At 41.9% G+C, this 24,314-nt stretch overlaps 2 protein-coding genes across 7 annotated transcripts; one reads left to right on the forward strand and one right to left on the reverse strand.

Moving 5' to 3' along the window:
- Positions 1-1,716: 1,716 nt before the first annotated feature.
- On the forward strand, positions 1,717-8,459 carry LOC113949628 (isopentenyl-diphosphate Delta-isomerase 1). Of its 6 annotated transcripts, none has more exons than XM_027648459.1 (5): positions 1,717-1,830; positions 2,942-3,105; positions 4,095-4,187; positions 5,447-5,577; positions 6,618-8,459. In XM_027648459.1, exons 1-5 carry the CDS (start codon positions 1,730-1,732, stop codon positions 6,933-6,935), a joined length of 807 nt encoding a protein of 268 aa, XP_027504260.1. In that variant the 5' UTR covers positions 1,717-1,729; the 3' UTR covers positions 6,936-8,459. The 6 variants fall into 6 exon arrangements, with proteins under 6 accessions (XP_027504260.1, XP_027504261.1, XP_027504262.1 ...); XM_027648460.1 differs by having other exon boundaries at positions 2,945-3,105; XM_027648461.1 differs by having other exon boundaries at positions 1,803-1,914.
- Positions 8,460-9,852: 1,393 nt separating this feature from the next.
- GTPBP4 (GTP binding protein 4) lies at positions 9,853-20,848 on the reverse strand. Its single transcript, XM_027648458.1, has 17 exons — positions 20,724-20,848; positions 19,916-20,086; positions 18,581-18,684; positions 18,370-18,506; positions 17,657-17,757; positions 17,167-17,259; positions 16,458-16,649; positions 16,305-16,370; positions 15,521-15,610; positions 14,984-15,094; positions 14,648-14,725; positions 14,487-14,538; positions 13,802-13,902; positions 12,725-12,922; positions 11,754-11,819; positions 10,550-10,684; positions 9,853-10,050 (listed from the first exon to the last, which is right to left on the reverse strand). Exons 1-17 carry the CDS (start codon positions 20,769-20,771, stop codon positions 9,898-9,900), a joined length of 1,896 nt encoding a protein of 631 aa, XP_027504259.1. The 5' UTR covers positions 20,772-20,848; the 3' UTR covers positions 9,853-9,897.
- Positions 20,849-24,314: the final 3,466 nt, after the last annotated feature.

Consider the following 24,314-nt stretch of genomic DNA (forward strand, 5'->3'; position numbering starts at 1 on the left):
GTAATGATAAGTAAAGTCAATAAAAAGTAATCTGTGTACATTTCAGTCCTTTGTGAGAGTACATATTTATGTTAATGTTCTTGTGGTAACATTAGATTTGTAATATTGTTAATTCATACTAATGTTCTGATGTTATATTTTGTGTAGTTAAAGGGAAATGCAGCAGCTTGGCCATTCTTACTTTTTTTTTGGTTTTGTTTTTTTTTTTACTTTTGATACTCTGCTGGTTTCAAGTGGCTTCCACTTAAACCACTTCCACACTCCTTTCATGAAGCTCTGCACAGGAAAACACTGTAAGATACCACCCTTGTAAAATATTAACTGTCCATTTGAACATTTTGTGCTGATAATCGTATCTCTAAATGATAGGCCATCTGTCCTGTTCACAGGAAAAATCAAACCAACCAGATGGAAATACTGGAACTTGAGCTGAGAGACAATCAAAGCCTTGGCCCCAAGGCATGTGAAATGTCACTTTTATGGAATCTAGTTATAAATCCAAATATGTGGACAGGCAATAAAGTAAAAGTCTTGCAGTAAAAGTCTTGCTGAGAAGGTACTCAGCTGTGGTGGTGTGAAGTTTCTAGAGGCTGCTATTGAAATTTCTCTGCCTCTATCTGTGCATATCTCTATCTGACCAGTTCATCTTGACATCTGGCCTACGCTCCATTCCTTCAAAGAAACTGGGTGTTTCTTTCTCTGCCTCTCAAGAACCCGATGAGTCAGGCAGTTTCAGAGCTTGACTAGCACAGGAACTGTTTTCCACAAGCTGTAGCTCTCAGTGCAGGAGGGGGGACAAGTGGCCTGTATTGCCCTGCTCTGAGTGCCACAGGCCCTGAGCTGTACGACACAAATGAACCTTTGGCTCAAGGGATGCTGCTATGGAGCAAAGAAAAGCATCCAAGATTAGATATGCCAAAACACCCTGTGACTCTACAGACCCGTGCTTATGGCTCCTGCTTGAAACACTCCCAGAGCTGAACAGAAATTGAACAAACATCCCCACATCTGTAGGACCGGCACTTCGGCGTGGTCCTTTGGTTTTCATGGATGGGTGAAAGACAACAGGTAGTGCTCAATGTTAGAAATTGGTCAAGCTTCAGATACTGGAATGGGATGCCCAGGGAGGTCCCTGGAGGTGTTTAAGGGAAGACTGGATGTAGCACTAGGTGCCATGGTCCGGTTGACCAGCAGGGTGATGTTGGGTCATAGGCTGGACTCGATGATGTCAGAGGTCTTTTCCTGCCTCTTTAGCCACCAGCGCGCTTGTAGCAAATGTGGGTAGAGCCCTTCCCAAATCTTCGTTCGCGAAGCCTAGCCATGAATTCAGTGATCCCTGGTTACTAGGAGAAGCTGAAGGCTTCTCCCTGGTAATGGAGCCCAATCCCGATCCCCTTCTCGTTCACGTTCCCTATCCCGATCCCTTCTCATTCCCGTTCCCTATCCCGATCGCGGTCCCCCTGTCCCGGAGTCGCCACCTCAGAACGCCCCTCCCGCCCTGCCGGGCACGGCCCGACGCGGCCGCTCCGCTCCCATTGGCCGCCCCGCCGCTACTCTCTCTCCCTATTGGCCAGCACCCGTGCCAGGCCGTGCTGCGATTGGCTGCTCCCGCCGCCACTCTCCACTGTCACTGCTGGCCCCGCCCCCCGCGCCGCAGTGGGGCGATCGGGAGATGTGGTGACGTCAGCGCCGGGAGGCGTCGCCATTGGCCGAGGCGGCGGGCCGCGCCATGTGGCGCGCGCTGCGCGGGGCCGGGCGCGGGGCCCTGCGGAGTTACCGCGGCGCGACGGGACTGAGGGGCCCTGAGGTACCGCCGGGGCGGGCACGGAGGTGAGCGGGGACAGCGCGGAAACGGGGCTGCCAGAGGGGCAGCGGGGGGCGAGGGCGTCGATCCTACTCCTCTCCTCAACTCTGGTGAGGCGCGTCCGGAGCGCTGTGTCCGGTTCTAGGCTCCTCAGTACCAAAGGGACGTGGAGCTGCTGGAGCGGGTCAGCGGAGGGCAGCGAGGGTGATGAAGGCACTGGAGCATGCGAGGAAAGGCTGAGGGAGCTGGGCCTGTTCAGCCTCGAGAGGAGACACCTGAGAGTGGACCTCATCAATGTGTATAGACGTCTGAAGGGGGGCTGGGGTGCCTTTAGACCAGGCTCTTCTCCATGGTGCCGAGCAATAGGATGAGAGGCAACGGGCAGAACCTGATGCACAGGAAGACCATGAGGAGAAACTTCTTTACTGTGCGGTGACCGAGCTCTGGAACAGGTTGCCCAGAGAGGGTGTGGAATCTCCCTCACCGGAGATATCCCAGGACCGTCTGGGCAAATCCTGTGCCATCTGCTCTGGGACGACCCCGTTTAGGCAGGGACCGGATTACCCACTGTGGTCCCTTCCAGCCTGACCCATCTGTGGCTGAGCTGAGGGAGCACTCACGGCGGCAGAGGCTCGGGGCAGGGCGGGGGTTGCTTTTGGAGGTGCCTTGGGCTGCGTGTCCTGGTCAGGGAAATCTCGTTCCTGAGCCCTTGGGGGTGTGCGGAGAGGGGAAGTCCCCGCGCACAGGGTGCCCGGTGTTACAAATGTAACCAGTTGTCGGTGGGCACGACGTGCGCCGGTGGGGTGAGTGGGGTGCGATGAAATTTGGAATGGGATTTCCTACCACTGCCAGCCTACAAAAATGTGAGGCTCGGCATGGCTGTCTTGCAGCAGCTGCTGCACGGCCTTCGTGAGAGAGGAAAAATAAATGTTTCAAGTACCTTCCAAGTATTGCTGTGTGATTCGTGTCATGGGCAGGAAATTTCAGGAACCTAAAAGCATGTAAACCCCCTAAAATACAACTGGTGCACAGTTTACACCGTGTCAGAAAACTGAGTCATTTGATTATTTCTTAGAGTCTGCCCACAGCCTTGCAGATGTTGTTATTCCTGAATGACTACTCACTGCTTGTTTTCAGTAGGACCTGTGCTACCATCACCATGCCTGAAGTAAACACAGACCACCTGGATGAGCAGCAGGTGCAGCTCTTGGCAGAGATGTGCATCCTTATCGATGAAAATGACAAAAGGATTGGAGCAGATACCAAGAAAAACTGTCACTTGAATGAAAACATTGATAAAGGTACAGCTTACTTACCTTCTAACTGAACCATTAAGTTGACTGGATATTTTCAGAAGTATAGTCATGATTAAATTGAAGCCTTAATATCAGGTGAGTTTTGGATCAAACCAGAGCAAGTGCTTCCCCACAGCTCCTCCTCCGCAGCGAACAACATCTAATGTTACAATTCTGTGATATGAGGAACACTGAATTGGCAGCAGTTGCAAAGGAGAGAAATGTGTGATTGCAGATACAAACTATGTCTTGATAAATACTTTTGAGTCACATTTTGAAGATTAAGTAGTATTTTTTTCCTATTACAGACACCTGATTCTTTGTAGTTTTTTCTGAAGAATGCCACTTGCTTCTTTGCTGAGTTCTTTACAAGTAGGGGCTTTGATTTTGAAGTAGTTCACACCAAGTTCTACTTCAAATATTGATGATAACAAGGGGTTTAACTGATTGTGAGTTTATTTGAGGTTGGTCAGATCCATGAATCTCTCACAGTAGTGTGTGACCTCCTTTTATGAAGCTGGGGGAAGCATCTTCCTGGAGAGTGAGGAATGATAAACTTGAAAGGTGAAGAAAACAGCAATTCTGCACTTACACTGTTTGTAAGGGAGCCTGTTTTCCTTGTGCCTTTTCAGTTCTTGAAATTCCATAGTCTTTTAGGAATTTTTGAATAGTCTCTTTTTGATGGTAAAATTATGGATGCTGAGCCCTCCCTGGAAGCTTGCCCAAATGTGCTTATTCAGAATTGTGAACTGAGTAGAGTAGCACTCTTCTGTTGCATTGTCCTTCTGAACACTTTTCTAATTTCGTAGTGTTTTGCATAAGCTGACATAGAAACCTGCAAAATAGCTCTGAGTTATTGAATCCTTGTTTTTTAACTTGTATTAATTTTAAATTGGGTTACCCAAAAATGAGGCCATTCTTAGCCTTTAAACTGTCTTCATGTTTTTTTTCTCTTCTGTTAAGTAGCTCAGGATTTTTTTATTTTTTACTTTTAGGTTTACTGCACCGAGCTTTCAGTGTTTTCTTATTTAATACAGAAAATAAACTGTTGCTGCAGCAGAGGTCAAATGCAAAAATTACATTTCCAGGTTAGTAATGAAATGTATTTATCAAAATGTTTTATTGAAATCAATATTTAAAAAGAATACGTCAATCTAATCCTGCAGTGTAATTCATTCTGAGGTTTTAGAATTTACTGCTTTGGAGATACTTCCAATACTTTTAAGAGTTCAAGTTGTACTTATCTTGTGGATGAAGTAAGATAATGGGAACGCTAGGGTATTGTTATTTATATTCTTGGGAAAGGATTGTTCCCTGACAGGTTTGATCCTGTGGATGCAAGGGCAGAGGGTGTGTTGTTTACCACTTCTGCTGCAAGACATATTTATTGGAGTTGAAGAAATGGCTCTGGTATCTGTGGAGAGTGTCCCATTCCACTGTAAAAGCTGATGTCAGAGCCCTGGTGCCTGGGAAATCTGTGGACCTTTGTCTGTGTCTGTCCCAACAAACACTTAGTTAACTACACAAGAAGTGTGATTTAACTACACAAGAAGTGAGACTGCGTGGCCAAAATATACAGTGCATGATTTTTGAAAACTCCTGAACTATTACTATCAAATGCAAATGGAGAGGCATAAAAATAAGAAGGGGAATGAAAGAAAAGTAGCTTACATGAGATGTATCAGAAGGAGCATTAAGCTGTCTGTTGCAGAATTTTCAATGGAAAACAAATTCAAGCATTTCCAACTTGAGGAGGAAAGACCTTTTTCTTCGTTCTAAGGGAATCTTTAGAGATTGATTGATTAGCAGTGAAGGAAAAAATTAAACCCAAAATGTTTGAGTATGGTTTGTAGATATTCTAACTATTTTAGATGCTTTTGATCTTGATTTTTATAGACAAAAGGTTGAGACAGAGTATAGATGAGCTGTCATTTAAACACAAGTATAAACTTTGTATTTAATTCTACTTACTGTCAGCTGGTCTTGAAGCTCTGGGAATATTTTCAATATTCTGTTGCATATAAACTCCCAAAAGTAAATTTTTATTAGCATTTGAGGGATAAACAAGGTCTTTATAAACTGGCTCTCTAAGTTGTCTTGGGGATAAGAATGCCTGTCTTCACATGCATCCATACTAACCTGCAAAGTTAGTGGAGGCAAATCCCAGTGCAAAATATGTAAAGAAAAATAATAGGTGAAAATATCCTCCACCTTCTGTGACCCTTCTCTGGGAAAGCAAAACAAAGATGTGATGTGTTGAATAACTGGCCTCTGGGGAGTTGGGTTGTTGTTTTTTTTCCTGATGCTTTATACATGTCAAAAATGTACTGATCCAAACTTCTTGCAGATTGTTTTACCAACACTTGTTGCAGCCACCCTCTAAGCCATCCTCTAGAACTGGAAGAAAATAATGCCATCGGTGTTCGGAGAGCAGCACAGAGACGACTGAAAGCAGAGTTGGGAATTCCCATGGAGCAGGTAAAGGAAGGAGGGAAAAACAGGAATTCTTGTCAGCGTTTGCCTGTTTACAGACTAACTGTGTCTGGCAGGCAGGGTCAGCCTCAAACCTAAAAATGCATTTAGCTTTGAAGGTGTAGAGAACTGAGCGAACTTGAGACTTCTATATTCCATACTCTCAAAAGCTTATCCCAGTAGGTTGTATTTTAGAATATTCCACTGCTCAAACTGAATGTGAGCCAAAGAGTAAATCACACTCTAATGAAGGATTGCGTTGCTCCATGTCTGACTGGCTGCTGTTGGCAGAGTGCTGTACATGCTCACTACACCTGGTGCTCCTGGAGGGCATTGCTGCTGCCAGCACCTGTAGACAAGCCCTTCTGCAATCCCGACCTTCCTGTGGGAATTCAGGTGGCCTGAGCACTCGGTATTTCTCCCAGAGCAGTCGCACAGCCCACTTCTGGTACCTTCCTTTCTGGAGGCAGTTTGGGGGTGCACAGAGAGCAGGGTGCAGCTGACTGAATTCTGCTGAGTTGAAATCTCTTTCCACGTTAATTACCCGTAAATTACATTTCTGCCATGGGACACAGAGCAGCAGCTCCCAGTGCTCCTGGGAAATATGGTGGTGAGGTGGTGCCCAGAATTCACCACCCAGTCTGCAATGCACAGGGATTCCCTGGAGGTCAGGGTTACACAGCTCTGACCTTGACTTCAAGTAGTTGCCAGGCCCTTTTCTTGGGAGGTGAGGGGTAGGTGCAACTGTTTGTGCTCAGTAAGCGTGTGGTAAGGTCTGGTAAACATTACTTAAAATTTGCCATGTAGGAGAAATACACTGAAAATACTACAGGGCAAGTCTGACTAGAGAAATGCTGTGCCACTCATGCCATCAAAGTGCTTTAAAAATTTTTTTCATAGTAACTTGTGAAGAAGTACATTGCAGTTGTACACTTGGGAGAAAATAACTTCTAAGGAACAGGATGATAGCTGATAATAGTATTGCAGTGCCCAGCAGGGCAATTGTTCTGGTCTGGCACCAGTTCTGACAAGTGTTTTGGTTGTAGGTAACTCCAGAAGAAATCTCCTACCTGACACGAATTCACTACAAGGCCAAGTCTGATGGGATCTGGGGAGAACATGAGATAGACTATATCTTATTTGTACAGAAGGATGTGACACTGAATCCCGACCCCAATGAGATCCAAAGCTACTGCTATGTGACACAGAAAGAACTGAAACAGCTCCTGGACAAAGCTGCCAAGAATGAAGTGAAGATCACTCCGTGGTTTAAGCTCATAGCAGAGACCTTTCTGTTCAAGTGGTGGGATAACTTAAATAACTTGAACAAATTTGTTGAGCATGAAAAAATACACCGAATGTAAACAGCTGGGGTAAAAGGTGCTGAAGGCCAGCAATGATGTGCTGTCTCATTGACACTGGTAAATCATGACTTGGGTGCAGAGAATTGGTCTTCCTGGAGTATGTTTAGTATCTTGGTATAGAGGTTGTTATAGCCAACGTTTTTAATTCTGCTTTCATCACCTCCTCTGCCCCCTCATCCTTGTTCTCTTGTGCAGATTACCTTGATCTAATGTAAAATGGGTATCAGTGGCATGAAACCCCTGGGTTCCTCTTTCCCCATGGCCTGGTGAAAGATCCTCTCCCTGTGTGTGCCCTGCACACCTGGGGAGGGAGCCTGGCTCAGCTGGGAGGGCTGCTACATTCCCACTGAACACAGGAATTTGGTTCTGCACTGATGTTGGGAAGATGATTTGCCTGAAGAAAAAAGCAATTAGTGCAAAGTAATCAGGATTATTTTAATTGCAGAAAGCAAATTCTTCAGCTACCCTACTCTATAATTAACCAAACACATAAAAGCTTAAGTAATTGGATTGTCAGGGTGGAGTGAGTTTCACTTTGGAGAGCTGAGTTGTGTGCCAAAGCCTTAGATAACAAACAGTGGGTGGTCTGGTTGGGGTTTTCACCCTGACACCCTTTTCTGGTTATTTGAAGTCTGAGTACTGGACATCTCTTACATAACAAAAAGGGTTAATTATGCCAAATGTAAATGGTACCTGTCTAATACAGGAAGTAGCCTGTCTTTGGAGAAGGGATATGCACTAAATGGCTCTTCTCCATCTTCCAGAAAACAAAGTGATCTTGAAAAAAAATTTTTCTCCTGAAACATCTCCTGTAATAGTCATTCCCAGACTACTTAAACCCACTGAACTCCAGAATTCAAGACTGACAATTTGTGAGCTTACACTGAGTCTTGCAGTACAGTTAGTTAGAAATTGTACTGGAGCTAATCCTTTTTGATCTTGCAGTCAATGGCTAGTAACAAGAGTAAAATGGAAGCTGTTTTTCAATAAGACAAGTACTCAAGTCTCTCAATTTGAATTAGATTTTGGGGTTGTTTTTTTCTCTAAAAAAGCTTAATTGTGATTTCTTCTGTTATCACACTACTCAGACTAGATTTCTTAAGCCAGCTTTTCCTAGAAGTGTCTTGAAATAGGAGGTTTGTCATTCCACTTCTCATTGCATGGAAAACACGGTTGTAACTGGTTGTGTCTGGTTTAAGGGTGAAATTAACTTTTTCCAGTGGTCAGGGTTTCTCTTTCTTATCCCAATTGTGACTGCAGCACTGAAGCTTCTCTGCACCAGCATCTCCAGTGGTTCAACACTTAGAGGTTTTAGAGCCAACATTGTTGTATATTGGCCAGAACTGATGTATTGTCTTGAAGTAAATAATAGTGGGTGAGGGAACAATGATGCAATGTAGCAGCTCCCTCCACTTCACTGCAATCGACTGCATTGCCCAGCTGTAGGTAATTACAGTACTTTTCAAATACTTTTTAAATCTAGGATTATCTTAAAGATTATGATTAAAATACCTAACCCTAAAACCTTGGACTGTTGTTTTCTTTTCAGACATGAAGCCACATGAGAATAATCTCTGTCATCACTACACTATAAACACCATCCTGCCCCTTACACACCACTGAAGCAGCACAATGTGGGCAGCAGGGCACAGATATGTATTAGAACAAAGTTCTGCTCTTCTAGTTCAAGGGGCCAGCTTGGAGCAAAAGCTGGCAAAGCATATCCAGAAGTGGAAATACTATGCATAAGGCAGGTGAAAGAAAAGTTTTGCCAAACAGTTCCTCAACATCCCTTAGAAGTTCTGTTATCAAAGCTTTTGTCAACAATGAACGTCTTTCAGAATTGCAGTGTGTCTTAATACCAAAATTATTACACAAGGTAGATGAGGGAAACAATATGGATTTACACATGAAGCTCCAGTATGCTAAAGCTGACATCTGAACACTTACTTATTATGTATTTAAAAATAATAAATAAATTTAAGGGTTTTCCCCCTTACTTTTTATGGGTGTTAGTTTTCAACATGCATTTTAAGTGTACTGTTCAGGCAACACATTTAGAATCCATAATTTTACTAACTTCTGGGTAACTGTTGACCAAGTAGGGACAAAAAGGAAATATTTCACATTTGACAATATCTTTTGCCTTGAACAGATACTGAATTTTTATCTATCAGCTCCTGAAAAGAAATTGTCTTCCTAAGCAGAGGGTGACAGCAGCATAACTCACATGCACTCAGGACCAAAAGTCAGTCTGACCCTCATTCTCTACATATCTGAAATGTTAATATTATACTGAAAAACTAACAAGTTTTAAGGTGTAACCGTCCCTGCCCATGCTATTATTACAGATGGCAGGTCAGTACTAAAACTGCAATTTCTCCTCCAGTTTCAGTCACAATTAAGGTTAGTAAACTGGCACCATTTCTCCCCTGCATTCAAAACTGGTTCAGTGCTCCAACACCAATCTTGTGCAGTCCTTGTTAAGTTCCCTATTACTTCCCCACCAATTTCAGCCTTCACCTGCAACATAAACTCATCACATTCTCTACATTTAAGAATCACTTGCACACAGAAACCTAAACCTTAGTGAAGCTGGGCATTTTTAATTTTGATAGTATTTTAACAGGTAGTTCACATTTTTAGGTTTAACTTCATTCTAAATTAGTTTTATACAGAAATCTAAATGCTTTACTGATACATGAAAGTCAGGAATAAGAAAATGACACAAAGTAACTTCTATGTCTGCTCAGAAATGGGTTTCTGCCACTGGTATTGAGAAATTTCTCATGGTATTGCTTAAAAGAACTGCAAGATCAAGGTATTAGAACTTTCAGCTTGAATTATCTTAACCACTAACACAAACTACAAGCTTCTTAAACACTTTCTATTAGTAAAAGGAAGACAGGACTAGAAATTAGTTTTAATAAACTTAGTTTTTAATTTTGACTCACAAGACTGCTTATCTTCTCTGTGTTTTACCAGATTTTCTCTTTCCAGCCAGCAGATGTTTTGGCTTCAAGTCAAATATGTGTCTGTCTGCCTCTCCTTTCCGGCCCAGGCGATTCATCTTCTTCTGAGCTTTCTTTGCCATGGTCTTGACCTTCTTCACCATCTATTCAAAAACAAACAAATAAACAAACATGCAGAGTAACTTCCCCAGTAACTTGGGTAACAAGCTCTACCTTTCAAAAACCCACTAAGCTGGATGGTTTTAACAAGGACATTCACACCCAACACATGCCACCATGTGCAACTCTGGAGCAGTATCACTGCAGGTGGCACTAACTCTCCTTAGCAGAACTTTTTCCAGTACACTAACATAGGATCATGTTACCCCTGGAATTCCTCACTCACTAGAGGTGGAACTCCACAGTTTATAGAATTCTTCCCTCAGACTTGGATTTAGAGACAAAAATTTAAGATGTGCTCCCTTGGTCTGTATTGTTAAAAGTTACTTTTAAGAGGGAACTTGGTGTTCCTGAAATACAGAGTACAAATGAAAAGATGCTGAAGCTGCAAAGAGACCCAACATGAACGCTGGACAAACAGAACCAGCCTGCTCTGAAGCTTCCCAGCAGCTGGTTTAAGTGGCATAGAGGTAAATAACAAACCTTTTCATCACGAAGTCCAGACACATCCCGGGGTGTGCGGGAGCAGCTGCGGCTCCGCGCCACGGATGTGGGGGTTTCAGACTCATCACGTTTACGTTTCCTTGTGGTGCTACGGGACCTTCTCACATAATGTGCCTGAAATTTAAAGCATCACTTTAGTCATTAAAACCAGAAACAATCAGCTCAGACATGCTCCACTTCTGATCAGAGGGAAAACAGGACGTGTACTGCTGTGATAAATTATACTGGTTATTTCATAGTAGCGTAAAGATACTGTCAGCTGTTGGTCACTGACTCCATGTCCTCAGTAACACTCAAATTTCAACAAATATTAACTTTTTTCCTCCACAATTACTAACTACAATTTTCTGGGTTTTGTGAGTAGACTGATAAGTAATCCATAAAAAGACACAAATTAATGGACAGCAATACTGAAGCAATTTTGCAACAGCAAAAAAGCAATGAAGAAACCTACCCTGATTAGTGTCCTGTGTACAGGGCAAAGCCCTAAGAATTTCAGACATGAAGACTTATCATGCTATAGCATAAGTATTAAACTCCTTCTCACTGAGATCATTCCTACATCAAATGGATGTCAGCTCTGAGAAGAGTAAGTGCTTGCTTCAGACAGGAAACAAGGAATGTCAACACTAGCTCCTTGTTTAGCTGAAGAATTTGAGGTCTCAAGATCTAGAGAGCCATAATACTGCTGGATTTGCTGCACAAAATGGATTTTTTTTTAATTTCAGTTAAAATGAAATGTCTCCTGAAGGCAAATCTATGTTTGAAGTACTTTAGCTTTAGTTACTTTATCTAAAGATGCCAGCTGCATTACAGCTCAGAGAATGAGTGAACGGTGAAAAGATAAGCCTGACCTGTCATTATTACTATTTCTGGCAGTCTCATCCAACAAAGCAGACTTGAAAATTAAGAAGTATGTTTAACCAAAACCATTCTTGAATCCTACATAAATTCCAAGATAGAAGTGCACATATATATGTGATTCTTGCTAAATGTCAGTTTAGGTTTTCAGCTTACTCAACCTGTTTTGATCACATTACTCAAAAAATTCCAGTACCAACTGCCTCATCTGAGGTTCCTAGTTTGCCCTTAATAGATCCCCCCTCTCTTGTGCTGACTGTAATACGCATTTAAATTTAAATCTCTTCTTGATAAACATTGTGTTGTATTAGCAAAAACTTACATCATCTTTATTAGTCATGTCAAGTCCAAGATCAGTCATTTCTTTCTCTAGCACCTTCCTCTGGACCTGCAAAAAGACAGTTATGAAAACATATTTCTTTCAGAAAATAATGGTTCCACCTTATCTTTTGTCTCAATATACCACCACAAGCCCATTATATTCACTATATATTTTTTCCTTTGTCACATCCCACAAGTGGATAATTGAAGTCCTACCTTCACATTTCATTTTTTTGCAACATAACTCTCTTCACCCATAAATCCTGCTTCACAGACTGCAATGGCCCAGCATTTTCTAAATACCTTATAAATAGTTTGCCTTTTTTGAAAGGCAAAGAGAGGTACTTCAGTCAGAAATGTTTACTTTTCTCCCAAAAGGCACACACTTTGGAGAAGGTAAGAGATACTGGGAGCAACATCAGCTAGATTCATTTTCTCAAAATGTCTGGTTATGAGCTTAGTAATTTGCAATCGTCCTGGACTGGTCACAAGAGATTCTGCCATCAGAAAGAGTGATACCCGGCTTCCAAAAAGAAGCATCACCTTTTCAAGCACTGGGAGGGCCTCAGAAAAAATTTTACATGATTGTGATTTTAAGTAATTATCTAATTCTTCTAACTATTTGAATTTAAAACAGCCAACCAACAAGAACAACAATAAAAATATACAAACACCCCGATTAAACAAACTGAACTGTGTTGTTCAAAAACTTTTTCTGCAATATATGTGGAATTTTACAAAAGAAACACTCATGTGACACAAAAGTAAAAGGGCTACTATCCCTCATGTGGTATGGCCTCCACAGCTAAGTAGCTTCCAGGACTCCAGGGAGGACAGAGGGAAGCAAGCAGCAAGTGAGAGGGCCAAGCATGGAAAAAAAGCCATCATTTCCACTAACTGGTACTGTTCCAGGTTTTCATGATGTTATTACACAGCAGCAAGATTTTGTTACAGAACATGTTCTATACTCACCTTTTTAGCTGTTCTAGGCATCCTTGGACCATGAACATCTTTTTCCTTTGACTGCAGGATTTTCAGTTTCTTCTTTTCTCGGATCTTCTTTGCCAATCGTCGGATTTCCATCATTTCTTCATCTTCACTCTCTGGCTCGCTGTCATATTCTCCTGCAGCTTCTCTCAGCTCTTCCTCTTTCTCCAATTCTTCCAGTTTCTTAGATTGTGAAAAGGTGAAATGGAAATGAGATCCTTGACTTACAATCCTTAACATTACATTTCTCCATGGCCCAAGGCCATGACACGCAGGTCCTTCCAAGAAGGGACTACATTACCTGATAATGAATGACCCCTGCAGCCACAATTAATGCAGCTGGTGATGTCGATTACTGTGAACCTGTGGGCACATTACTGTGCACACTTCCTCCAGCACATCACATTAGAGTTTGGCTGCATCTGTCTGACTGCACTGAAGCTGCCCAGTGCATGAGAGCAGCTGTACTATCCTGTGAACTCTACCTGCTGTACCATTTCTGGAAACACTCAGAAAAACCCTTCTCTTTCGACATTCAGCAGAGACTGGAAATCCAGTTCAGAGGAACCCAACTGCACAACTGGCAGGCTCCCTGGGCTGCACTCACTACTCCTCCTTAACAGCCAGTAAGAAATCCAAGCAGTGCTTGTTATTAAATCAAAACGTTATAAATTGAGAATTCAGTCCATTTCCTTTAACATCATACTCCAGTAGACATAAATTTGATGAATGGCCTTCATATTATTAATAATACATAAATTTTGATAGCTACATTTCTTCTGGCTGCAGTCAAAGAATGAAGAAATACAACTTCTCGTGCAAACCTCATATTTTAGGATGGAAAAGATAAGATCACAATCATTCTGACAAGGTAAAGCAATTTTCCATTCTGAAATTCTGTCCTTGATCGTTCAAAAAATAGTATCTTCTCTCATGGCAAATGCAGACAAAAAAGAACATGTTCTTATGATATATTGTTTTTAATCTGCAAATAGTAACTTACACTAAACAAATGGAGATAAAGAGGTAAGAAAAGTGTAAAACAACTAATGGAAAACTCACTTTCATTATTTCTGGATCAATGTAGTCAAGTATATTATGACCTTCCCATATCTCTGGTATCTTATCATACTTCTCAGATGCATTCATTAAGTCCCAGTATTCTTAAAAACACAAGATAAGTTAATAAAGAGACAAAATTAATTTCAAAGAATGTTTAGTGACAGAAAATAACCCTCAGAACACAACTGGAAAAAAAAAAAGCACCATATCCCCTAAGGGGCAAGAATTTGGCAGCATCTCTGACATATTCACAAATATTTCTGATCTCCATCCCACCACCAAATACTGTTCAATAATAGCATGATCCACTGCCAAGCCATAATAGGCAACAAATACACAGCTGAAACACAATCAGTCAGTCTCTCTCATACTGATACTTTCTTAACAGAGACAGCATCAAGAATTAATGAGGAAGTACAACATAGAATGGAAGGGAAAAATCACTTGAATCATCAGACCAGTCATTTTATGTCTGTGAGTCTAAAATGGGAAACAACTGAGTGACATTATGAAACAAGAAACAGTCATGGAAGATCAACAGTTCTAGAACAGAAGGATAATATGCAGTAAAATGAAGGCATGGATATTTAATTGAAAGGAGTCAGGTTTAGGTATTTCCCCTTGAAGACTGAAATAGTCAAACTTTACTGCTTAATAATAGTACTAATTCTTATGTAATACTTACTCTGAAGATCCAAAATATAATCATCTCCCATTTCCAGTTCAATATCTCTCTCCTGCAAAGACAGACATGGCTTTATATACCACCTAATCTGGAATCTAGAGGCTAATATAGCAAATCTAAAAATCCATCTGCCAACTTCCCAATTAAGAGATGCCACTTACCAACTTCCTCTTGGGAGTGTCCACTTCCATGCGTTTCTTACGTGCTACTACTCCCTCGGGTATAAAAGGCAGCCGCTCCTGGAATTAATCCACCCCAATAAAAAAAGGGAAAAGAACTTTGAATCATTTTTTTTAATACTGCTACAAATCACTGGCTGCATTGTAATGTACTTCTGAAGAATACAAAACCCCAAGTTGACTCTCCCCCCAGGAAAGGAACTTACAGATAATAAACACAAAAATTTCACCACATGAATCTGTTCACATACTGAGAGAATTCCTGTCCTACCTAAGAGTACTGGGAAATACATTAAATAGTGTAAACATGTAGCCTACCTTGTTATCTCTTTTGGTTGGCATGGCCAAGTGTAATCTATTCAATACTTCATTCACTTTATTTCCTTTCATTTTAGTATCAACACGATGGGCCAGCAGTCTGTCACAGGCCTGAAAGTGCACATGGCAACATTAAGTGAGGAATGAAGCCTTCCAGATACAACAAATGACACCACAAGCTTTCAATCCAAAATATCCAGCTTCACATCTTATAATTTCTTACTTCTCTAACTCTAAAGAAAACAATGAAGTATTTTGTATTAAAAGTATAATGCATATACAGATACCTATTTTTTAGCAATGATCTGACAGTAAGAGAAAGCAACAGGACTCAGAAAACCCTTTTTTTTTTAAAAATTATTATTTCTATTAAACATTGTTTTCCATTTTAACCCAAGTCCACTGGAGCTCAACAAGCTATAAAGGAAAACATTTTTAAAGTTTATCACTATAATGCACAGTTTAACTGAGATTAAATTAACACAAGTTAATGTTAGCTGTTCATTTGGAATGAAACTGAGAGAAAAAGAGACCTACCTCTGTTTTAACTTGAATTACACCTTCTTCAGTTAGAGTACTGGTCTCTATTACAGAAAATCCTTCTGCTTCAAAAGCTTCAAAAATTTTCTAAAATACAAAAATTTTCCCAAATAAAGACATTCTGTGCATTTAACATACTAATGCATTAAGAACAGAAATCTTACTCCAATATTAATACATGCAACATGTTGCTATTTCATTAGGTCTCTAAAAGGGTGACAGAAAGTTTACAACTACAGCTCTATTTAATCTTTTTCTTATTTTATAAGCAAATAACTACTTCCTAAAAAGCACCTACAGACAACCCATAAGGGCGGAAAAAAACCAGTGAAACACAAATCCCATGTGTGCTATAACCTGTTAATATAAAAGAATTAGCCCTGCAGGACCTTCTACTGTGACTGTTCAAGCAACACCTCTCAGTCTAGTGCTGACTGTCTCCAAACTCTCACTGAAATGATAACTGAACAAGGCTATTGTCTAACTTCCAACTACAGTACTAATTGAAAGTTCTCACAGTGTCAGAGATTCCTGAGACAACTAAAGACCTGCTGTTTGGCATTTATGATATTCAAGCAAGGATCTGCATTAGACAGGAGTAAAGAAAAATGGGGTCAAGACCTGGAAAGCTGCTTTCCATTGCACTATTAAAACAGTTTGATAAAGAAACGACCATGTAAAAGTTTTGGCCCAATAGAAATTATAACCATCCACAACACTTGAACACGGTATTTTTGTAAATGTCAGAAGACAGGGAGAAAGGTGGGAGAAGTATCCTAACCTGACTCTCTTCAGGAAGTTCTGCAATCCTCTTCACATCACATTTGTTTGCAACAATTATAAGCGGCTGACAAAAATGAGAAAAAAAAAATCATAACTCAAGTTACCATTCTATAAAACCCTGGGGTTTGTTAATAATACGAACCAAACTCACCTTGTTAGCAAACAATGGCTTAATGTTCCTGAAGAGCTCCACCTGCTCCTCCAGGCTGTGCCCACACTGCTCAGACACATCCATCACGTAGAGCACAGCAGCACGCAGGTGTGCCAGGGCAGTGATGGCCTGCATCTCAATGGTGTTCCTGTCCTCCAGGGGATGATCCAAAATACCAGGAGTATCTACTACCTAAAATCAGCATCATTAAGTCAGGTGTTATTACAGGGTAATTGACTGACTATTTTAGAACTTGTGCTTGATTTTCCATCAGTATTGTCTTTTTTAAGACAGCAATGTTTTTTCCTTTCAGTCACAAATGACTGTAAACTCGGCCAAGCTGAGAATGTGAAAATGGAGAAACGTGAGAAGAACAAGGTTTCAGCATAACAACACTGCAAGTACTGAAGAGGCAGGGAAAGCACTGCCCCAGCCTGGCCCAGAATTTGACAGTGATAAAAAGTGAGCAGTCTTTAGTCAATAATTCCATTTCCCTTCTTCCCTCAAATTGAAAACACACCCATATGTGTACAGTTTTATAAGAGATTGTGACTGCTGCCCTCATTTGGCACACTGTACCTTGCACAGCAGCTCTCAGACACAGCACATCTCACCAAGACACAAAAACACAACTCCCATTACAAAATAGCAGGTCAGGTTATAAACAACTCATTCTTTCAAGGAAATGCAAAATAGTAACAGCTCTTACCTGCCAACGCAGATACCTATAATCCATATGTCCCACAAAGAGAGATTTCGTGGTAAAGGCATAAGGCTGCACTTCTACATCTGCTCTTGTAACCTTAAAACAAGATTTAGTCACACACATTTATTTAAAATTTCCTGAAGTTCCAAGTAGTATATCATAATTATAAAGCACTTCCTTTGCTACAGAAAAAAAAACCACTAAAAAAAAGGCTAAAAAATGGTTATTCTACTTCTCTGCAAGCATTTTTTCTATCAGAAAATATGCTCATGGGATACACGCTATTTTGGAAAAGGCAGGGATTTTTAAGGGTGAAATCTATCATAATTTTCCATTTATCCCTTCAGGAATTTCATTCAACCTCTACTCAAGACACTTGAATTTGCTACCGCTCACGTCAGGCACTACCACAATGACACCAAATTCTTTAAATGCTACCTTATTTTAATTAAATGGCACCTCAATATTATTTTTGAGAAAACCAGTCACATACCTTATTTATAAAGCTGGATTTCCCAACATTCGGGTAGCCACACAACAGAAGAGTTCGTGTGTTGGGGTCAATGGTTGGCAAACGAGACAAATGTTGTCGCACTAAAATGTTAAAAGATGTTTTTAAACATATACGATAATTTAGGTTTTACTGAAATGGAATAAAAATACATATGCTGAGTTGTTTAAATACAAATTAATAACTTTTCTGATATTATGATATGATCACTTATGAAAATGCAGAGTAGTCTGCAGGCTACACAAGTATCTATGCACAATAAAAATAAAATTTCAGAAATATTTAAAACTAAGAGCTATAATATTATATATTACAGCTAGAATGATCCCAGCAAATCAGGCAACATAACCTGAAGGATTAGTAGGTCTGAAGTAAGGGATTATGTCTGCAAAATGTTTAGCACTATTTTTTGAATATACATTAGTGAAAAGAATGGTAAATAAAAGCATGGTTGTGACTTTTAGGCAAAGAAAAAAGTTTTATAACTTTTTTCATTAGCAATACCATAAAATTTAAACAAAGAGAAAACTATTTTGTTAAAAAGTAAATTCTTAAGTATTTGGGGATTTTGAGACTGTTTCTGTGTTTCCTGTGTCTATATTCTGCACTAAACACATTCTTTTAACTTCCATTAAGCATAATAAACTTTACATCCAACTCACATGTCTTCTTTGTAGCCTATATGTAAGACAAACCTTGTTCCAAGTATTCCAGGCTTTGTTTCTGCCTTTTGATGATGGTGCACATCCGTCCCAGGGCTGCACGTTTGAGCTGTTTGCAGCGGTAAAGAGAGTCTCCGTATTTCATCAGCCGCACGTAGTCCTTGGCAACACTGGGGACAAGAAGTAAGAATTTAGCCAATGACCAACCAAGCAGGTACAAAATCAGAGAAATCAAGTCTCTTACTTGTCAATCAGGTTCTTGGCAATATTAATCTGTCCCAAAGCCAGCTTGTAATGATCTTTGTCATACAGAACGTTCATCAAATCTGCATAAAAAGGATGAATATCCTAAAACGAAAGCATAATATTAAATTAAGATGACTATTTCTTGGACACTATATAAGTTCTTTTTTTTTTTTTTTCTCTCCAGTACAGCAACACAAATGACACTAAAAGTAAACCAGTTTTCATTACTATATTATGTAAGAAAAATAATCTGCTCGGTCACTAAATGCATAAATCTTCATTACTTTGAATTTCTTGTGAAACAAATCGTGTACTTACTCATAGGGAATTTCCATTTGATCTTCTGCTTTGAAAATACATCATATTACAACTCTGAAGGCTTTTTTTTAAGTAAGAAATTCAAGAAGCCTACAGACATGTCTCTAAAAGGAAATTCATACTATACTGGAAACACAGCAACACCATTCATTCCTCATTTTCTTGGAGTGCTACATAAAATTCTGTGCAAGACTAGATAAAAAGGTTTAATACCCAAATAAATCCTTTAGCTTTCCAAAGAATCAGCATCTCTGGTTCAAACCTTTTAAACAAAGTATTTCAGCTACTTATGTATTTACTTGCAGAATTTTCAGCATGTGATGTTAAAAAAAAATCCCGAAGATATTTCTGGGAATTCTGCAGTAATACTCACTGGGTATGAAAACGCAAAGAAAAAATATGGTTGCAGGCCAACAATTTAAGCATAAGCAAAAAACTGCCTATAAAAAAGCCCCACTGGACACGTGGATCCAGTTGCAGTTGTGAGGAAGTTAACAGTATGTGCACCTTGTCAGAGCACGTTTGCAACAACGTTCATGTTGTCAAAGTAACTTCTGAACATCTGAAGATAGGAAGCAATGTGATATATTAGGGTATTTCTTACTTCCTGCACATATTTTCTAGGAAAGACTAACCATAAGAACAATTTACATATGCATACATAAAAAAGAAATAAGCAGACACAACATATTTAAAAAACTCCACACACTTTCTCTTCATTCAACAACAGCTTCTGGCAAACATATTTGACCAGCTCAAAGACTGTAAAACTTTTAATGACCGTCCATGGGTACAGACTTCCCTTCTCAGTAGGAACACCGCATTTTCACAGAACAAACTTGCCTGCAACTCCTCCCAATAAAATCTACTGGGAACCAGTCAAAATCATCTACGCAGTGAATAAACAAGATGCTGCTCAGGCCAAAATAAATTCAAATAAAAACAATACAGTGCTAAAGTATTCCTAATGCTGCGCAAGCGAAGTTACTTTATGATGAAGCAACAAAACACTTACATCTAACTTGGGGAAATCTGTTAAGATCTGTGTGAGCCTGTCATGGTAATTTTGTTGAGTATATTTGACTTTTCGCATATAAAAATGCCGAATCCGATGGATTTGATAATGTTTATGAATCACAGTGGGTGTCTTCCGCTGGGTCTTTGACAACGTCAAATCTATGAAGTCCTGCAATTAAGGAAACATGATTAATCACTCGAATTGCCGGGTTCTTGTAAAGCCATCGATTTTATTTTGGTGGAGGAGCGCACTGACCAGCTGAGCACACCCACGGTTTGACAGGTGTGTTTCAGGGCAGGTTCCCACCTTGTGACAAGCAATTTCTACGTTCCCTGTCGGGCTCCCCTTTCAACCAACCGCGGGCTGCCCCCTGTCCACGCCGAGCCCCTTGCTTAAACCAGTGCCTGAACCCCTCGATCTAGCAGAGGGGTGTATTCTGAAAGAACACGCTGCGGCGACGCTCGGTGTGACACAGGTTTGGAAAACAGGAGGGATTTTCGTGAGGGCCACCCCGAGACCGCGCGGGGCTGAGGAGAAGCGCTGCCCCGGGATCCCCGCTCAGGATCTCATCTGACAGAACCCCCCCCACGCTGTACATGGTACGGGCCGCCGGGCCCAGCAGCGCCAGCCCAGGGCGAGTCCATGGCTCCCGAGGGAGGGGAGGGAGGCGAAGGCCGAGGCCACGCCGGCACTGGGGAGGGGAGGGCAGCGCGGCGCTCGGGAGCCGCCGGGCGGGACGTGTGGTGCGAAGGGCCGGGGCAGGGGCCGGGGAAGGGGAGGGTACAGGAGAGGAGCGCGGCCGTACCTTGGCAGACGGGACCACCGTGATCTTCTTGAAGTTGTACAGCGCCATTGCGGCCGCCGCTGCCGCGCCACGCGCCGGAAAGGGAGCGCGGATGGAGCTCTCGCGAGAGGAAGGAAGGGAAGGAGGAGGGAAGGGAGGGGAGCGAGGAAGGAAGGGGAGGGAGAGGGGGAGGTGCTCGGGGGACAGTAGGGGCTTTCCCGGAGAAACACCGGAGCGGGAGGAGGGTTCGGGAATGGCTCCCGGGTGTGGTTTGGGGCAGGCGTGGCTTGTGCCCCGTAAAGCCGAGAAGGCCAAATACCCCCTCATCCAGCTCACAGATGTGTAAGGGTTGATTGCCTTTAGGACCGCAAATGAGCAGAGAATAAGGATGGGGGAAAAGACCCCCAAAACCTTATCAGGACCGAGGGTCCCCCGACTCATTTCCTCCCCAGGTTGTCACAGCAGGCGGTCAGCTCCGTGTCCCCCAAGTGCCACCCACCCCACGGGTCAGGAGGAGCAGCTCTGGGTCACCCAGGGTCACTGCCTGCAGCCGTGGGACTCCTCGTGGGATGCCTGGAAAAGCATTTTGGGATTGTGCAAGAGTCACAGACTCGGTTAGGTTGGAAAAACCCTCTTGAGATCATCAAGTCCAACCTATGACTGAACACCACCATGTCAGATAGACATGGCATTGCACGTCCAGTCTTTCCTTAAACACCTCCAGGGCTGGTGACTCCACCACCTCCCTGGGCAGCCCATTCCAATGTCTGAGCACCCTTTCTGTAGAGAAATTCTTCCTAATGTCTAACCTATACCTCCTCTGGCACAGGTTGAGGCTATGTCCTCTTGTCCTGTTGCTGGTTGCCTGGGAGAAGTGACCAACTCCCACCTGGCTACAACCTCCTTTCAGGGAGCTGTAGTGAGTAGTAACGTCTCACCTGAGCCTCCTTTTCTCCAGGCTAAACAACCCTGGACTTGTGCTCCAGACCCTTCACCAACCTCCTTGCCCATGTCTGGACACACTCCAGCACCTCAGTGTCTTTCTTAAAGAATATGTCTTAAAGAATGTCTTGAAGGACATACAGGATGTTAAGAGAAAGGACCAAAGCTGAGAGGAGGGAGGGATTAAGATGGAGCAGGGAGGAAAAAATGTGGGAAAATGGAGAGAAAAGGGGATAAAATAGGCCAGTAGCACTTTGTGGTCTGACCATGGCCTGCACACCCTGTCACCACACTTACTCTTCCTAAACTCTATTTCTGACCATTTTCCTGGTTGAAGGGACTCTCTATTCTGTTCATGTGAGTATGAAGCCAAGTGCTTGCCACAGGAAAAGAAGCAAAGATCCACAGTGACCACGTTTCTGCAGTGCCAGGAACCAGAGGGACTGAGGTACATGCACTCTACATATCAGTGTACATATATATTTGTACATATATATATCATACATATATACACACCCAACAGGCTGAGAAAGTTGGGGCTGTTCAGCCTGGAGAAGGGAAGGTTGCATGGAAACCTCACAGCAACCTTGCAGTCTCTAAAGGAGGTCTAAATGAAGCCAGAGAGGGACTCTTTGTCATGAACTGTAGTGACAGGACAAGGAGTAAATAGTACAAACTGAAAAAAAAGGGAAATTTAGGTTAGATATACAGAAGAAATTCTTCATTGTGAGGGTGGTGGAGGCACTGGAACAGGTTGCCCAGAGAAGCTGTGGCTGCGGTCTTCAAAGCCAGGTCAGGATGGGGCTTGGAACAATGTGGTCTAGTGGGAGGTCTCTCAGTCCATGGCAGAGGGGTTGGAACGAGATGATCTTTAAGGTCCCTTCCAAGCCAAATCACTCTGTATGTGTGTGTATGTGCAGCTGGGAGACCATGGGCTCCAGGGTCCAGCTACTGGCTGATCTTAGTGCCGAGGGTCTGTGTGGGTGGGCACATGCACAGGCACATCTGTACTGTGTGTGTATTCCCACTGGGATGTGCACTCAATCCTTCCAGCTGGGCCTGGGGCCATGGGGCTGCAGCAGCCTCACCTCCATCAGGCTACTGGATTCCTAACCCCAAACACACACACTCTTACTTCCCTCTTTATTTATTTACTTTTTTCTTTCTTTCTTTCTTTCTTTTACATAGTAACTTTCAGTGACTTGTCTTATACTAAATTGTAAATCCTTCCAGATAAAAGCCAAGTATGACAGAATTCTGGAGCAGTTTATGAACTTGACTACACCCTGTGCTCTGGGGTTTTTTGTGTATCTTCAGCAAACATGAGATCCAGAGACCTAAAAAACCTGAATGTAGGTACATCCTGCAGTCTGCATGTCTATCCTGCTTTTCTACTTGACACTATTAGAAAACTGACATGCACATCAGTTTTAAATAAATTACAAATTACTTGATACACTTTGGGAGGCAAATTAGATTAAAAATTAGGAATTGCCTTGGCTTCCATGCTGGTTTTTTTCCCCTTTCTACATAAAGCATGACATTTTCCACTTGAGAGAATTTAGTCATGTATTAAATCTGTCACTGCACATTTTTCTACAGTACTAGAAATTTAGATGCATAACTCCTTCCACATTTCCTTTATTTCACCGTGTTCCCAATTTTGCTGAAATGCTCCAAACAGCTGTCCAGTGCAGTGGAAATTTGTAAGGTATTTGAAAAGTAAGAATTCATTTAGTCAGCAAGCCTGTAGCTAATCCTTTCCAGCAATTAATTTCAGTAATGACTGTGTGAGCACTATTCAATAATAAACATGCTGTCAGAGCCATCCCTGTTTCCACAGTCTCTTGGTGGGGCTGCAGCTGCCCTGTCATGAAGGGACGTGCAAACTTCATAAATGTTTTGATGTGACCACTTCAGTCTGCCTTCTTGAAGTGTTCTTGAGCAGTGAGATTTTACTTCACATTTTATTTATATCACGTTTTGCCTGCAAAAACATTGTTTTATAGAGTAGAAGGAGCTTTTCTTTAAGTGTATCCCCACATCTCCCCAGTTTCTGGAAAGATCCCTCCAGGAGCTGGCCTGGTGCACTCAGACTGCCCAGTAGCTGGGACCAGCATCCTCAACCCCAGAAGCATCTGTCACTTTTAGATGTGAACCTTTGAGGCCCAGCTATCCAGGAGCAGGCCCTGGGGCCTGGGCTCTCACACTGCCTGTACATTACTACTTTCTTAAGAAGTTTTCAAGAGAACTAGTTCCAAGACAAAATTTGGGTGCTGTTCTGGGTATTATGTCCTCTGGAGATTTATTCTAGGAGCCAGGAGAAGTAAGGCCATGTCAAGTTCTGTTTCTTTTGGTTCAGGCAGTTCATTATCCCAGCTAGTTTTCTGCACTCAGACATCCTCATTCGTATTTGTGATAAACTTCAGGCACATAAAACTTTTTCTCCATTTAACATTTAAAACACCACTCCAGTAGACTATAATTCATATAATTTTGAAATTAAATGACACAAAATTATTCTTGTACCTTGCACAAGAGCAACTAATGACACCAAGAGGTTCAGGTTGGACATCAGGAAGAATTTCTTCACTGAAAGGGTGGTCAGGTATTGAAATGGACTGCCCAGGGAGGTGGTGGAAACAGTGTTTCTGGAGGTGTGCAAGAAGC

This window comes from Corapipo altera, unplaced genomic scaffold (genome assembly GCF_003945725.1).
Source record: "Corapipo altera isolate COAL_440 unplaced genomic scaffold, ASM394572v1 47, whole genome shotgun sequence".
NCBI classification, from domain to species: Eukaryota; Metazoa; Chordata; class Aves; order Passeriformes; family Pipridae; genus Corapipo; species Corapipo altera.